The sequence below is a fragment of the Piliocolobus tephrosceles genome, chromosome 20, assembly GCF_002776525.5.
Source record: "Piliocolobus tephrosceles isolate RC106 chromosome 20, ASM277652v3, whole genome shotgun sequence".
Classification (NCBI taxonomy): Eukaryota; Metazoa; Chordata; class Mammalia; order Primates; family Cercopithecidae; genus Piliocolobus; species Piliocolobus tephrosceles.
Window position 1 is genome coordinate 52,498,180 of NC_045453.1, and position 17,489 is coordinate 52,515,668.

Below are 17,489 nucleotides of genomic sequence, written 5' to 3' on the forward strand. Positions count from 1 at the left end.
ATGGATACCAGGAAGAATGAAACATTGTGGGCCATTTCTGCAGCAGTCTGTGACAGCAGGATTCCTTTACTTCTTTACACTTTGGTTTGGGTGTGCCCGAGTGTTTAAGGTCAGCTCACTTGTATTTGTTGACCTACTTGTAGTAAAGTACTTATAGAATTGTCTTAAATTATAATTATATTTTCCAGGAAAGATAATATATCAAGGTAGTTGAAGTCCTTATAATCTTTCATCCATTTTCATTACAGCCCTTCCAAATTAGTCTGAAGTAACAAGCCGAATGAATGTGATGGGTTGTGATGGAGTCCAGGGAGTGAAGGCTATGAATGATCTGAGCATTGCTGAGAGAATATTTATGTAGGTAGAGGATGGAAAAAGAACTTGAGAAAACTGGAAGGCATGGGAAGACCCTGCTTACTACACAGTGACATGTGTTCAAAAGAAATAACAGTTTTAACAGAGAATGAAGGGAGGTAGAGAAGGAACAATGGGGAGAGTGAGAGAACACGGAGCTCCAACCCCTTGTGCTATTTACTGAATAAATGTGCTGTTCAGGGTGATTTTAGTCCATCAACAAATATTTTGTGAGCCCTACTATAGGTCAGGCAAACAGTAATGAAAAAGCAGGAAGCATCCTTTCCCTCATGGATCCTACATTCTAGTAGTTAAAACAGACACTGAGCACACCATTACATGTAATTAATTACTCACAAGTGGATAAATGCTGTGAAGAATATATACATAGAAGTGTAGGAATATGGGTGCCGTGGCTCGCACCTGTAATTCTAGCACTTTGGGAGGCCGAGGCGGGCAGATCACGAGGTCAAGAGATTGAGACCATCCTGGCTAACACAGTGAAACCCCGTCTCTACTAAAAATACAAAAAAAAATTAGGCGGGCGTGGTGGCGGGCATCTGTAGTCCCAGCTACTCCGGAGGCTGAGGCAGGAGAATGGCGTGAACCCGGGAGGGGGAGCTTGCAGTGAGCTGAGATTGCGCCACTGCACTCCAGCCTGGGCGACAGAGCGAGACTCTGTCTCAAAAACAAAAAGAAGTGTAGGAATATATGACCCACTATTCCAGTCCAAGGACTGAGATAATCTTCCTCAACAAATCAGCATGTAGGCCAAAACATCATCTTTTACAATGCCCATGGCAGTGTTGTAAGGATTCCCAAAATGATGATTGTTCTATTCACAGATGAGTAGCTGCTGAAAGGAAAATGCAATTACCTGGGATCACAGTGAATAGATGACCTACCTGGGATGCAAACCCGGGTTACCTTATGTGTTTTCAACATCATAAAGCATACTTTGCCTATTTTACATATTTTCTAGAGGTGTTCTAGTCACTGGCTATGTTCACCTGGGTAAACGATGTTGTTTCAAACAGGTAAAGTACACTGTAAAAAATTGTAAATATAATATGCAGTGAAAAGTGAGTCTTCCTCCCTGCCTTCTTCCCCTGGTTCCCTTCTCTGCAGGAAATATCAGTCAACTTTCTTGTATATTTGTCCAGAGGTGTATAATTAATACTTGAAGTAATTACTTTGTGATAGATGTTTTTCTAAGTGCTTTGTAAATATTTACTTGTTTGATCCTTTATGTGGTGACTATCATTATCAACCCATTTTCCATGTATGTATATATTTTATTCCACACAAATGTTTTGGATTTTAAGTACATACCAAAGTTTGACATGTTTCTTCCTGTGTACTGGTCAGCTTAATAATGCTATGTAACAAACAAGGCCAAAATCTCTGTGGCTTCATTACATACATTTATTTCTCATATGCGAGTCAGCCGTGGCTCAATAATTTCTCAGTTGGGCTTGCCTGGTCTTGTCTTCAGACTGGAAGTTGGGCTTGTGTCTGCCCTCATGCATCGCTCCTTCCAAGACCTAGGCTGAGGAAGTGTCATCTACCTGAGAGAGAGATCTTTGTGGCAAGAGACAGGAGCACAAGGAAAAAGTGGAAACATACAATGCCTCCAAAAACTTCTGCCCTGAACTTGCTAACTGTCTCTTCCATCCACAGTCAAAGCAGGTCACATGGCCAAATCAAAGTCATTGTGGCAGGGAACTATAATCCACATGGCAAGTTTAAGGAAAGAACAAAAAAATTTGAATAAAATTATTGAATTTACACACCCTGAAAATTCAACTTTTATCTTTTGCAGCTGGGATCTAGAGGAATAACTGAAAAGATGTTGCCCTGAATGAATTAACAATAGCTTTCTCATGGTCTTCTGCTGGCAAGATATAAACAGCTGACTCTTTTCTATTTATATTTCCCAGATTTTGGCATCATGTTTGGGAAGAAAAAGAAAAAGATTGAAATATCTGGCCCATCCAACTTTGAACACAGAGTTCACACTGGTTTTGATCCACAAGAGCAGAAGTTTACCGGCCTTCCCCAGCAATGGCACAGCCTGTTAGCAGATACGGCCAACAGACCAAAGCCTATGGTGGATCCTTCATGCATCACACCCATCCAGCTGGCCCCTATGAAGGTATGGCGAGGGTTCCATCTTTGGGTGGGCTTGAGAATCATGCTCTTATCTGATGCCCTGCATCAGCTTTATAAGCAAGCTATAGAATGCCTAAACCACGTATTTTTTTAGCATTCACAGATTATTCACAATTATTCTTTCATGATTAAAATTTTCACGATTTCTTATAAATTGCAGCATATGAAAAGGAACTTTGGCTTTAGATATGATTTTTTTAAAATCAGACACATAAAATGTGATCACAAAATAGGACATTTTTATTTCGGCTTTAAATGTGTTTTTATACTGAAGCGTATTATCCATCCACTCTGGTTAATATTGGCAATAGCCTCTGACCAACATTAGACCATCTTTTGTTGTTTTCCATTTGCTCTCAAAATATTTAAACTTTTCTTTCATATAAAATTTACTGCCAATAGATTTTAATAATAATATTTATAAATATATATACACATGCATATATAGGCATATACATATATATGTTTTATATGATCAAATAAATATGTGTGTATATATATACACACAAACATATACACACATATTTATTTGTCTTTATAGCTTTCAAATTTGTCTTTATAGCCTAAGAGAGAGCTATTGCAAATAAAAGCAGGTAATTTGAGTCCTAGAATAAGATATAATTTATCTTAAATATGTAGCTAGGAAATTTTTGGCAATAAATTTTCATAAAAGTAATTACATGTAAGCAGAAAGCAGACCCAAAAAGATTTCAATTATGCAAAGTTACTACAAAGAAAATCCAGGAATTGCAGTTTTCTTCTGCACTTCAGAATGATAAGAATTCTATAGACTATCAGGCAATTGTCCAAAAGTTCTCTATGGGAGTTAAACATCATTGAAAATTATAATGATATTATCCAGTGGACCATTCCAGAGTTTCATAATCTATATAAAACTTGAGTTCAGATTCTTTCCTTGCTCATTATATTAGTAGATATCTGTGCTATTTGAATATGTTATTCTGCGTTAACATGAATACTGCATAAACTGTATTTGAATAATATGCAGAATAAAACTGAATGCATTTTTAAAGGGATGCAAAGAAAGAGTGGAGCTGATACATTATGGGAAATGCTTATGAAATATCACCTGACCTGACTAAATTAGAACTGTGAGTCCATTGTTCATGCACAGTGCTGGTCATTCTATTCTGGTATTGAACATATGAGTCTGTTCTGCCCAAAGATCGATACAGAGTCTTATAGTTCTGCATTTTGTGAGTTTGATTTTCTGGTAGAATTTCAAAACTTTTCAAACCAACTAAAATGTTAAGTCCACACACACACACACAAATGGATATTTGAGAAGATAAAGCTTTGGGAACAAAAGGAGGCTGTCATTTTAAACAGATATCAATATTTAAACAGATATTAGAAACTGACTAACCAACTCTACTAGTTTGTATTTGGCAATATCTTACCATTGAACATAAATTTCTCCCTAAGAGAAGGCTAACACTTAACTAATGATCATATAGTAAGGTGGACCATATCTTTAAAAAGTTGGGATTAGAAAAAATCTGCTTGTTTAGTTTCATTATTTTTCTTATATCCCAAGTTTTTACAAAACCCAGACAATGGAATGAGCAGTGTGCCCTGAAAAGTCTTCTACTATTTGTCACCATGGTGAAGGAAAAATTCTCACATGAAACTAGGACTTATTTTCTTACCCTGGAGTATCATTTCATTATCATTATCATTGGATAAGAAACATTCTAGACAGAAGCAGAGTCTTAAAGAAACATTCTAGCTGAAGACCCAGGACATGTGCCGTCTTGTTAGAGTGTATGCATTATTTGGTTAGGACAAAGTGTTTACTTCACCATGATTTTTCACTTGTCCAGATCCTAGCAGGTCTTGTTTGGGAGCAAAGAAAGAGGCTCTCGTCTTAGTGATAACCCATCATGTTCAGTGGATGTGGGATTTAGTAGAACCTTCTACTTCATTTCTTCCATCTCCTAGGTGGGCTGGCTCGTTATCCTTTCCTCTCTGACAATCATTCCCACTGAGAGTTGGAGCAAGATTTAGCAACTTCTAAGCTGCTAAACCTTGTGCTTCTCTTACTCACTAGCATGGGCTTTCCAGCCCTTGTGCCAAATGCATGAGCATTCAGTCCATATGAAATGAAAAGACTAAAATATTAGTTATAGACACTTAAATGTTCACTGGGTGATGACTGGAAGATACATCTCAAGTATAGAGCAGGTCCTGGATTTCTGCAAATGAGACTTCAGGCACAGTTGTACCCCTCAGGGAGAAAATAAAATAAAAACAGACAAGGAGTGACTAAAACAAGATCCAGCCAAGTTAGATCTCACCCATAAAGATTAAGATTAATCAAATCCATGTAACTGAAGGACACCCGAAAAATCCAGTACCTCATACTAACACTAAACTCCCATAAAGCAAATCTTATCTTTCTCCAAATATGAGTATAAATATTTCCCCACATATGAGTTCAGTTAACACCATTAGCAGACAGTAGACAATATTGGTAGTCAAACAGAATCCTGTGGCTACCAGACTCTTACAATAAGTAAAAATTAAAAGGTTTAAGGGGCCAAACTATGTCATATAGTTTGCATGATCCAATTTTTCGGAAATGGCTTCTCTGGAAAAATCTCACAAGTCATGTAAGAATGACATATTATAAAGTATAGAGAATATATCTCAGAAGTCAAAAAAGTCCTTGAAATAAGAAGTAATGAATAAATGGACAGAAAAGACTGAATATAGTCATGCAGGTTTAAAGCCATTTTGGCAAAATTATTTAAGTTAAATAGAACCAACCATTCTAGTTGGTTTGGTCAAAGTGTTCTTTAAATTGAGAAAGGAAAATGAGAAAAGAGATCATGACATAAAAACAGTCAATGGAGGAAGTGTGTCACCCCTGATGTTGTGGAAAATACCAGTTCTTCAGTACTTGTCAGCAAGCTTCAGCAAGCTAGTTCCGAGTGGAAATCTGCTGTAGCCACCAACACTCTTCCTTGATTAGTTAGGATTTCAGCTGTTCCTGTTTAGAACCTCATGCTTACCCATTGTCACGCTTACCCGTACACACCTATCCTCTGTGTAGACTTACTTAGGCCAGGGTTTCTCCAACCATACAGTAGATCAGAATCACCCAAAGACTCTGATAAAACACTGATTGCTGGGCTCCATTCTCAGAGTTTCTGATTCAGTAGAACTGGGATGGGGCCCAAGAATTTGCATTTCTAATAAGTTTCCAGGTGGTACTGATGCTGCTGGTCTGAGGATCACACTTTGAGAACTTTGATTTAAGTAGTATAAAGGAATGTATCCACATAAGGTATAATCAATGTGAGTTTGCACTGGCTGAGATTTCCAAACTGTCAGAAATTTAACCAGAAGCCACCAATTAGCTTGTACTTGTGTCAAAAGTTTGTGTGCCCAAACTTTTGGGCTAGCCATGTCGGCCATGTAGGCTAGCCAAGATAACCTGAACACCCGGAGGGGGAGGTTCCCTTTAAAACACTTGGCAAATATTGTTGAGAAACTCCTTTTATATCTCATGTGATTCTGTCCATGAGAACATCATAAGCAGTATTAGCAAAATCTGTGCTGAATTAGATGCATTACGTAAAGGGCAGGTTGAATGGTCATATTTGTTTTTGATTGCCCAGTAGTTCTCAAGCTTAGACTTTCATAAGAATTTCCTTGGGGGTGTATTATAGCTCACATTCCCAAGCCCCCCCCCCTGGGGATTTTGATTCAGTACATATGGAGTGAGCCTGATAACTTGCGTTTCTAACCAGCTCTCCGATGCTGCTGGTGCTGCTGATGGATAGACATACTTTAAGAACTGCTGTTCTAGGTGGACTAAAGCCACAACATAATGATCATCCTTTCCCTTTGTTACAGCCTAGAAATCATTTGAAATGCTAAAAAAAAAAAAGGAAGATAATATTTAAAAGCTTTTGTAGCTTCTACCTAAAATGAAAAAAGCATATCTTAACATTTGCTTCATATTTCTTTTTAATTTTCAAGTAGAATTATATAAATAATATTAAATAGCTTTATTTGGCATATCTGAATTTTATTAAGTGATGTCATAATGTATATAATCTCTAACTTACTTTTTTACTTAATATTATTTTGAGATGAATTCACATTGATGTGTAGAAAATGAGTTTATTTAAAAATTACTCTAGCTTTTTTTCAATCTATCCATTTCTCTACTAAGGGATATTGTCAAGTATTTGCTATTATAAATATTAATAATATTGTCATGGACATCTGTATTTGTGTCTTCTTGGGCCTATGGTGAAAAGTTTTCTTACAGTGGTTCTCAAGTGTGGTGTAAATCTATGGGGGTTCCGCAGACTCTTTTAGAGAGTCTACAAAATTAAAGTTTGCTTTTTTTACTCTCGTTTCCTGTGTATACAAGGGAGAAGCTATATTACAAGTGATAATGTCATTGATTGATGGATGCTTAATGGATCGTGTGCTTTATATTCTTATGTTTTAAATTTTCTTGACTGGGCACAGTGGCTCATGCCTGTAATCCAGCACTCTGGGAGGCCAAAGCAAGATTGCTTAAGTTCAGGAGTTTCAGACCAGCCCAGGCAACATAGCAAGACCTCGTCTCCACTAAAAAAAAAAAAAAAAAAAAATTAGCCAGGCAAGCTGGTGTGTACCTGTCATCCCAGCTACTCTGGAGACTGAGGTGGAAGGATCACTTAAGCCTAGGAGGTCAAAGCTACAGTGAGTCGTGATTGAACCACTGCACTCCAGCCTGCATAACAGAGCAAGACCCTGTCTCAAATAAATAAATACATTTATCAGTTTTAATATCTAATGCAGTGAATATTAATAGATATAACATAAACTAAGGTCTCTTTTAGGTCCTCAATAATTTTAAGAGGTTTTTGAGACAAAAAGTTTAAGAACCACTTGGAACTTATATTAAATGTGATTATCTGTGACTTCTGCAACTTACCTTGCCCACACTACTGACTTTTTTGTTTTTTTAAATGAAAATAGAGACTTTTGTCTTTTTTAGTTGGCCAGCAATCTTCTAATCTCTACAGCCTTTCCAAAGTTTATTGAATACAATATTCCATCCCTTTTTGGGTATACTATGTAATTTATCTGAACCAGCTGTTTTGAAGTTTTTTGAATTGTTAGATCCTTATTTACCATTCCTTTTCTAATTTTAGCCTTCAAAGCCTTCCTAACAATCTTCATTTTATCTTTTAAAGATTGAAAAGTCACAGAGAAAACCAATGCAAAACTGACTCTGACTTAGTTTTCTTTGTCTTTGTAGTCTTCGGTATTTTATAATCTTTCAAAGCTGAGGTTCCGTCCCTTCCTTTTTTTATCGACTGCTGCTGACTGCTGCTTTAAAAACCTCTCTATTCACAAAGCAGGTAAAATCAAGAGAGGTAAATCTTTAGGTCTGGCCATCCCATTCTTAAAGACCACTGTTTTATTTTCTCTCCCGTCGTAGTTTATGTTGAAAGCTCATCCAAGATGGACTCTATTTTAATTACTCTGAAATTCTCTACCCTTCTCTATTTTTGTGATTCTCAATTTTGCATTGTGTTTAGAGCTATATCATTTTTCATAGTTTTATTTCCATGGGATTCTCTCTTTCCTTGAATAGTTTTTAAAATCTGCTTTCCCAAAATACAGGGCAACTATCTGACATTTTCTAGCATTATTTCCCTTTGACCTAAGGTAACAGTTTTCCCCAAGGTTCCTCCTCAATTACACATAACTGATGTGCTCTTCCTTGTTACTCAGAGTTAAGCCAGAAGGAATTATTTCTTTTAGTGCCTCCTTTACTTTCTGAGAGTTGCTGCCAAGCAGTTTAAACTGTTTCCAGATGTTTGCCATGCTCCTAGCTGAGTGAAGCTCCCAGCCATTCTGAGAGCTGGGGCTGCCCCCTCATGACTTTTCTGGCTCCCTTAACAGGTCTCTTCTTGAAGTTCGTAGATTAGATTCCCCATTACTTTCCTATCCTCATAAATTGGTGTTTTTTGTTTGCTTGGTTTTTGTGTTTTTTTGTTTTTTTTGTTTTTTGTTTTTTGTTTTTTTTTTTTTTGACTCTCCCTTCTTTTAGACCTGTTTTTGCTAAAATATAATGTTGAGCCTAGAATCATCTTTTTTGCAACATGAAGTCCAATGCCTTCATGTTCACTGAGCTGGGTCACCGCTTTTCATTTCTAAGTTCTCATCTGGGTGAACATCAGGACACTTCTAAGAGGTAACAATGGAGCCAGGAGAAGACCTTGGAAAGAGATACATTCAAAGGAAGGAGGAAGAGCTAGTCCCAAGACCCTGTGGCAGGAACAAGCTTGAGGAGTTTAAAGGAAAAACAGATCATCTGTTGGGTAGAGCAAAGCACGACGGGCAGAGGGGTGGGGGATGCGGCCAGATCGACAAGTAGGGATTGGATGGCACGGGGGCACTTTTGGAAGCCACAGTCATGAGTTTGCTGTTTTGTGAAGCCTCTGTGCATGAAGGACACAGATCTCAGATAAAGAAATGGTCCTATTATGAAATGAATTGATTTATTTAACGGTCAGACCCAATGTATAGTGTACCAAATATATTGATCTGATATGTAATCCTGCAGGTGTTAGAAGTGTATTAGTCAAATGGTTGTGAACAGCTGCGATGCTGGAAGTCCTTCCAACTTAATGATTATCAGAAGACATTCAATAAAAATACAAACCTTCTTAAAGAGGAAAGAGTGTATATGTCATAAAGATAGTTAATTTCACTGCTAAGCAAAATGTAATCATAAAATGAAACCCATTAGGCAGATTAGCTATGTTTTAAAACCTCTCATCAAAAATGCCACTTCAGAAGAACTGCATTGAGTTCTTCAGAACCAGAACCCTCAACAGGAAGAGAGATTGCTGATCCTTTGTTAAAGTTGTTTATATTATCTTTATACTTGCAAAACCAGTGAGGACAATGGACTTGGACACTCACATTTCTCTCGATGCCTATTACTTCCTGGAATCCCTCGTTCCGGTGTCAGTATGCCTTTTCAGCCCTCCCACCACCACAAAGACTGTGCAGTAGAAACATCACACCGGCCCCCATTTTCTCATTTGCCTAAATTCGGAGATGTGGGCAAGGTACCTTGTTTCCAAATAAAAGAAGAAATCCAAAACCAAAGCCAGATTTATCATATTTCTTCATTTTTATGATCCCATCCAATCTGGAAACTTTGGCAAAGCAGTTTTTCATTGTATTAATGAGGTTATTATTTGATGTGTACCATGTCAACACACCATCTTTCCCCATAAATGTCTCTCTCTCACACCCCTTCAAAAGTAACAAACTATATCAGCCACTAATAAAGAACCATCTTTGTTTCCATCAGTGTTTTGCAGTGTTTTACGTAAGTCACTTTAAGGGTTCCTTAAACTTTGAGCAAACTTGAGCTCACATGGTCTAGTTGTTACTCTAAAAAACAAAAGCTGATGTTTTCAGAGAAGACAGTATCACCCCAGGGAATTTATCCCTGCAGGTAGCCACCTCTTCCTCCATTTGGAGGAGGGCCTATGTTAACCACACACCTCCAGGCCTCTTGGCAGGGCCATCCTGGTACCCAGTGTGACAGCTCTGTAATCACAAATGGGTGATGTCACAGCTGTCACACCTGCAGCTCCCTGGAACCAGCAGAGAATAACTGGACGTTCATGGTCCATGATCCTGGCATTTGGAAGACAGCTCCTAGGCTCCCAACTAAAACTGAGTCACTGAGAACCCATGAATGAATGCTCTCAGTTACTCCCCATCAAGGAGTAACTGTAATCTGTTGCCAAGGATTATTAGAAAATAATCCTTCTAAATCAAAAGAAAAAAGGCACGTGGCTCTCTGTGACTCCCACTCATGCTTGGAACTTGAAAGATTTAATCTCCTGCCACCCTCAGGACCAAGGTAAACACAAATTGAATATACCATTTTAAAGCAATTGTCAGTTATAGGTTATATTGAAAAGTTATTTACTACCAATTGGTGGTTAGATCTATTCCTGAAGCCCTCTTCTCATGGTTCAAAATGCTGTTCCCAGCATTCCTGCAGTGGCTGTGTTCCCCTACTGTAACTCCTGGGAGGAAGCAATAGAGAAGAACCCACACACTGAGGGGTCCTGTAAGTACCTCCACTTGAGTATTTTACCCCAACTCTACTCCCAGAGCGGAAGCTGTTGTGAAGGCAATGCAGGTGTCAAATCTATAGTAATCTCTACTTTTTGTTGAAATCTCTTAGGCAACAGGCCTGACCAAAATCAAGAGTATGGTTACCAAACATCAGATAGTGTTTTACAGAGTACAAAATGTTTAAGATTTATTCTTTTGTGGCACTTATAATAACAAATAGTTTTAACCCAGTTGTACAGATAAGTCTTGACTGAGTATGATTGATTTGTTCAAATTCACCCAATTTCTAGGTTGAACCCAGTTATTTATTTATTTATTTAGAAATCGGGTCTCACTGTGTCACCAAGGCTGAAGTGCAGTGGCACAATCATAGCTCACTGCCACCCTTGTACTCCTGGGCTCAAGCAATCCTCCCACCTTAGCCTCGTGAGTGAGTAGCTAGAACCACACATGCACTCCACCATCCCTGGCTAGTTTTTTATTTATTTTCTTATGAACACTGGGTCTGGCCATGTTGCCCAGGCTGGTTTTGAACTCCTGGCCTCAAGCAATCCTCTGGCCTTGGCTTTCCAAGTCAAGAACCCAGTTCTAATACCATAAACTCAGTTGCATTTGGTTGCTACATACCCATTGTTTACAACTCCTGTGCTCTTCTTCCCTAAAGTGTTAATGATTACTTTGTGTATTCCCTCCCTCAAAGTATTTGCTTTCGAAATGAGGAGCATAGGAGAAAGACAATCATAATTCCAAAAAGAGAAACTTATATTGCAATATCAGACAGGTGAGTGGGATGGTGGTATTTTTGAGCAGGGGACATTTTCCAGTTTGCCTCAAGTAGCACAAGAAAGATTGATAGGCCTGGAGAATGTTGGCAAAAAAAAAAAAAAAAAAAAAAATCATAAGAGATATCACTAATTACTCATGGCCCCATGTACCAGATGCTATGTTCCATAGGTGCTTCACATACACCATCTCTGTAGACTGAATTATTAAACTCAATTTTTTGGCTGGGCATGGTGGCTCATGCCTGTAATCCCAGCACTTTGAGAGGCCGAGGCAGGTGGATCACTTGAGGCCATGAGTTCAAGACCAGCCTGGCCAACATGGGGAAACCCTGTCTCTACTAAAAATACAAAAATTAATGGGACATGGTGGCATGCATCTGTAATCCCAGCTACTCTGGAGGCTGAGCCATGAGAACCACTTGAACCTGGGAGGCGGAGGCTGCAGTGAGCAGAGATCACACCACTGCAATCCAGCCTGAGTAATGGAGTGACACCCTGTCTCAAAAACTAAATAAATAAACTCAATTTTTCATTCTTCTCACCACAGCCTCATAAAGGACTGAGTTCTTCCCCACCCCTTGAATTTGCATGTGACTTGCATGGCCAATAGGGTGATGTGAACAGACTTCTAATGGACAGCTAAGATTTCCCTCAGTGCTTATGCCAACATCATAAGAATATGCCTTAGATGACAGACTGCCTGCATCTCTGAAACCTGAAGCAGAGCCACCCAGCCCAACCTCATTGTGTGAACCTGAGTGTGGGTGGTCTGTTGTGCAGCCTTATAGGACAACTGACTGATTGATACACTGTCTTACTTAGCCCCATACCAGCCTTTTCAATTAGAGAGTAGTAACTCCATCTTTTGGGTAAGGAAAGCAAGTCTTAGAAAAGTTAAAGGATTTGTTGAAGATCCCACTTCTGTAACTGGAAAGGCCCAGGACTCAAACTTTATACCTATCTGACTCCAAGACCCATGCTTGTCATCACCACACCACTGTGCCTCCTGGTAATAAGTATGTTTGGGCATGAAAAACTGTTATATGCATATATGATGCTAAGTCAGAAAACAAAATTGCTTCCTTCTTACCTTTTCACCTTGCAGATTGTGTAACTGAGACTCAGGTAGGCACAGTGGTTTTTCCTAAGACCGCAGAGCACATTAATGTCAGACATAATTTCTGTGGGTAAGGAATGCTTTTGATTTGACCATGTAGAAATTCCAGATTTAGCCCATGAGCTCTCCCTTGAAAATCTGAAAAGGACATCATTATAAACACCTACCTATGATTCCCTATCATTACTGCCATATGATTTTATTTTTCAGTTGTAGAGTACTCAGAGCGCTTTACAGAGTCTTTCATTATGCATGTAATCCATGCAGTCTTCTCAAGTGAATTAGGCAGAATATTTAAATAGGAAATGTCAATGAAATCATACAATGAGAAGCAAATGAGTGAACTTTCAAATGTGTGCCGCTCACTGCTGCTCCACTATGACCTCAATGCTCCCTGAGCTCATCATATTTTAGGTCAAACAGCACACCCTCCAGATCACAAGCGTGTCTCCAGAACTGTGTTGGTTTCCCATAGAGTGGCCCTCTCTGAACTCCTGACAGCTGAACTCATCAAATAAGGACAGCTGTGCTTTGATAGATGGGAAATTCTATGTAATGTGAAATGATATTCTCGGGGACATCTTTTCCCCAGCTCTTCTCTCCCAGCAGTAGTGACCTAACTGAAAATAATCCTTCTAAATCAAAAGAGAAAAGGCATGTGGCTCTCTGTGACTCCCACTCATGCTTGGAACTTGAAAGATTTAATTTTATCTCTCATTTAGCATCTTATAGAAATTGGGACAGTAAGATGGCAGCTAGAGGCTGCTTTAGTGGAACTATCAAATCCTATCCTTTTTAATGTTTTATTGTGTAATTTTAAGTGGAAGCATTATGCTGCCAACTTTATACTGATGATAAATCTATCACTTTAAAATCATTTCCAAGCAGCACATCACTATCTAATTGATTGGATGCTACTACTGTTACCTTTAAGATTAAAGCCTGCCCAAGAAGGTACCTAAGTGTTTGCTAGAATCACTGAATCCATCACCTGTTGAGAATCTTCCTATCAGCTTTCTATTACTGCATGACAATTACCACTAAGTTAATGGCTTCAAAGAACGCATATTTATTATCACAGTTTCTCTGAGTTCAGAGTCTAGGCATGGCTTAACAGGATCTTCTTGCTCAAGGTTTCACAAGGCTGCAATTAGGGGGCCAGCTGGGCTTCATTCCCATCTGGAGGCTCAAATGGGGAAGAATCCACTTCCAAGCTTATTTAGTCAGAATTCTGTGGGCAGAATTCTTTTCTTTGCAGCTGCAGAATGCGTGACAGCTTGCTTCTTCAAAGCTAGCAGGAAAGCAAGAGCTAGTCTGCTTGGGATATATATATATATCATAATGTACTCACAGAAGTGATATCCCATCAGCGTTGCCATATAATGTAAGGTAACCATGAGAGTAACATCCCATCACCTTTGCCATGTAACATAACACAGAAGGGACAACCTGTTACCTTTGTTGTATTCTATTGGTTAGAAGCAAGCCACAGATCCTGCCTGTACTCATGGAGAGGGGATAATCAAAGGCATGATCACCAGGAGGTGGGAAACATTGAGGGGTCACCCTAGGGTCTATCTACCCTGGTTCCCAATGTCATTCCCACATGCAAAATACATTCATCCCAGCCCAAGATCCCAAAGTCTCATCCCATTGTGGCATCATCCCAAAGTCCAAACTCTCATCATCTAAATTGTAATTAGGTATTGATGGAGTGCTTGGGAGTAATCTATTAAATGTAGCTGCTGGGGCACAATTCCTCTCCATCCATGGACCTATGAAGCTAAAGAGACAAATTATATGCCCCCAGCCTTTCCAACATATAATGGCAGGACAGCGCAGGATAACAGGTGTAAAAATTCTGATTCAAAATGGGGGCAGGGTGAGGGCAAGCGGGTGGAAGGTAAAAAGGAATTACCGGTCTGTGGCTCTTCTGAAATCCAGCCAGGCAAATGTTAGGAGTTCCCTGATTACATTTCAAGGCTTGGGAATGGCCCTCTGTGGCTTAGGCTCCATCCTCAGGGTTCTTAGTTCTGCCCTTCTTTTTCATGAAAGGCAGCACATGTTTGCATCCTGAGTAGTTTTATCAGCATGCTTTCCACTGCTAGTAGAATTGGAAGGGTCTGAAAGCCTCCTTTATTTCATACTCTTTTTGTCCCTTTCAGGCCAAGTGGTCAGTATTCCTGATGAAACAATTTCTTAAGAACTTTGTAGAGTTTGTGTGGATTCACTGCAGTTCATTCCACTAGGTGAAGCCATATCCACAGATATTTTAAAGATAAACCTTCCTGTTCCTTGGCCTCCTTCTGAGATGACTGAGGGACAATGCCCATATGCTTCCTTGAGGTTTTCTGGCTCAATTGAGAAGATCTATAGGGCAAACCCTTAATTTCTTAAATGAGCCTTTCATGTAGCTGCATACTTTTGTCTTCTGATCTTTCTAAGTTTCTAACAAAGAGCTGCACAGTCACACTCAGACTTTTCCCTAGTGCATGCTCTCCTGAGAATGAATCTCTTCATTTTAGCATCTGTGCCATCTAGAGATCATTGGAATTTTTTACACTGTCAGATTCTGATTCAATTTTTTAAGAAAAATTGTCCTCCCAATAATCCTCTTTCCTCACACATTTTACTATAAGCAGAAAGAAGAAACCAGGGGGTTCCTTCAGCACTTCTTGGAAATCTTTATACAGTCAAGTTTATCACTTTCAATTCTGCTTTCCAGATAACCTCAGGAGACCATTTCACCAAACTTTACATTACAAAAGATTCTCCTTCCTCCTTCCTTCAGTTTCCAGTGAGTGTTCCTCACTTTTGAGCCTTCACCATCAGCATCCTCAAAGTCCAGATTTCTGCTCTGAGTCTGTTCATGCCATTTAGGCTTTTTCCACCATATTCCTCAAAATTCCCCCAGCCTTCACCCACCTGGTTACGAAACCCCTTCCACATTGTTATGGATTGAATTGTGTCCCTCCCAAACATTTATGTTGAGGTGTTAACCCCCAATGTGACTTTGTTTAAAGATATGGACTTTAGAGAAGTAATTAAGGCTATGTGAGGTCACAAGGGTAGGACCCTAATCCAATAGGGCTGGTGCCTTTATTAAAAAAGGAAGAGCTCAGTCATGATGGCTCACACCTGTAATCCCAGCGCTTTGAGAGGCCAGGGCCAGAGGATCACTTGAGTCCAGCAGTTCAAGACCAGCCTGAACAACATAGCAAGACCCTGTGTGTATTTTTTAAAAATTAACAAAGAAAAAAAAGAGGAGGAGGAAGAGACACCAGAGGTGCCCACCCAGAGAAAAGGCTATGTGAGGATATACGTAAGAAGGCAGCCACCCCAGTCTGTGTTATTTTGTTATAGCAGCCCAAGCAAACTAATACTCACATTTTTAGGTATTTGCTGTAGTAGTTCCCCACTTCCAGGTATCAGAAGCTGTATTAGTTTTCTATTGCTATGTAACAAAGTACCATAAATGTAACAGCTGAAAACAACACACATTTGTTAATATCCTAGCAGTTTCTATGGTTTAGGAGTCTGGCACAGCTTCACTGACTCCTCAGGTCTCAGGATGCTGAAATTCAGGTGTCAGTTTGGCTACATTCCCCACTGCCTTCCCATCCAGAGGCTTGACAGGGCAAGAATTCACTTCGCAAAATTCATTTCCTTGCAGCTCTGAAGGAATGGGGTACTGAGGCCAGAAAGGAGAAGAAGCCTGGTTTGTTGATGAACAGGCAACCCCATAGGCAAGCAGGCTCAGTGGTGCCAGGGATGCTCTGAGACCATGTGGAGCACACCTCACAAGTAGCCCAGCAAGGAGCAAGGAAGCTGGGGCATCTACCCACCAACTCCAAGCTTTCTTGGTTGTGGGTTTCTCCCAGGAGTTAATTCCCTGACAACTCCACACTTGGTCGTGCATTCCCCAACAGCCAGAGGACACCTTGTGGTAGAGAGACTCGGGGAACCTTCAGCAAGGATAGGAAATGTCTGCAGGTGGCCTCTGGGGTGGACTGAGGGGATAAAAGCACGACACCGGTGGCAACTGCTATCAGTATAATATCAACTTTCATTTCCTTAACAGATGTTTATTGTGCACCTACTATGTTCTGAGAGAAAAAACAACAGTATTTGGTCTTCATCTCCATAGCGTGCACTTTCTAGTGAGGGAGAAAGAATTGTAAAGACAAATGAAAACATAATGTTATAACAGAAGTATAAATATTTTGTTATGAAAGCTTTGAGAACAAAATGACTATACTTCCTAGAAAATTTTGAGAAGACATAACTTTGGATTTTATGGAAGAGTATAATCTTATATTCATACCTAATGAATGAATATTCCTATGTAAACAAATAGTAACTTTACAAAGAGGCAATGACAATGTATTGCTTAAGAGCCCTCTGGAGCCAAACCGTCCAAGATAAATAAAAAATCTTGATTCTTCATATTCCGGCTATATGACCTAGTGCAAGTTACTTAACCTCTGTGAGCTTCTGTTTCCTCATCTGTTAAAAGTGGATATATTGGCTGGGCGCGGTGGCTCACGCCTGTAATCCCAGCACTTTGGGAGGCCGAGACGGGCAGATCACGAGGTCAGGAGATCGAGACCATCCTGGCTAACACAGTGAAACCCCATCTCTACTAAAAAAATACAAAATCTAGCCGGGCGAGGTGGCGGGTGCCTGTAGTCCCAGCTACTCGGGAGGCTGAGGCAGGAGAATGGCGTAAACCCGGGAGGCGGAGCTTGCAGTGAGCTGGGATCCGGCCACTGCACTCCAGCCTGGGTGACAGAGCGAGACTCCGTCTCAACAACAACAACAAAAAAAAGTGGATATAACAGTACTACCTCACAGGGCTGGAGTAAGGATTGAATAGCTTATTACATTAAAGCATTAGCAGTCAAGAAATAAAAAATAAA

General features: G+C 39.6%; 1 protein-coding gene across 2 annotated transcripts in view; it reads left to right on the top strand.

The window, feature by feature from the left end:
* PAK5 (p21 (RAC1) activated kinase 5) overlaps positions 1 to 17,489 on the top strand; it is a 308,182-nt gene that overhangs the window by 198,962 nt on the left and 91,731 nt on the right. For both annotated transcript variants that reach the window (XM_023217964.3, XM_023217965.2), the window contains one exon: positions 2,295 to 2,509. In XM_023217964.3, the coding sequence (XP_023073732.1) occupies positions 2,306 to 2,509 (204 nt within the window). In that variant the 5' untranslated portion in view covers positions 2,295 to 2,305. The remainder of the gene's footprint in view (positions 1 to 2,294; positions 2,510 to 17,489) is intronic.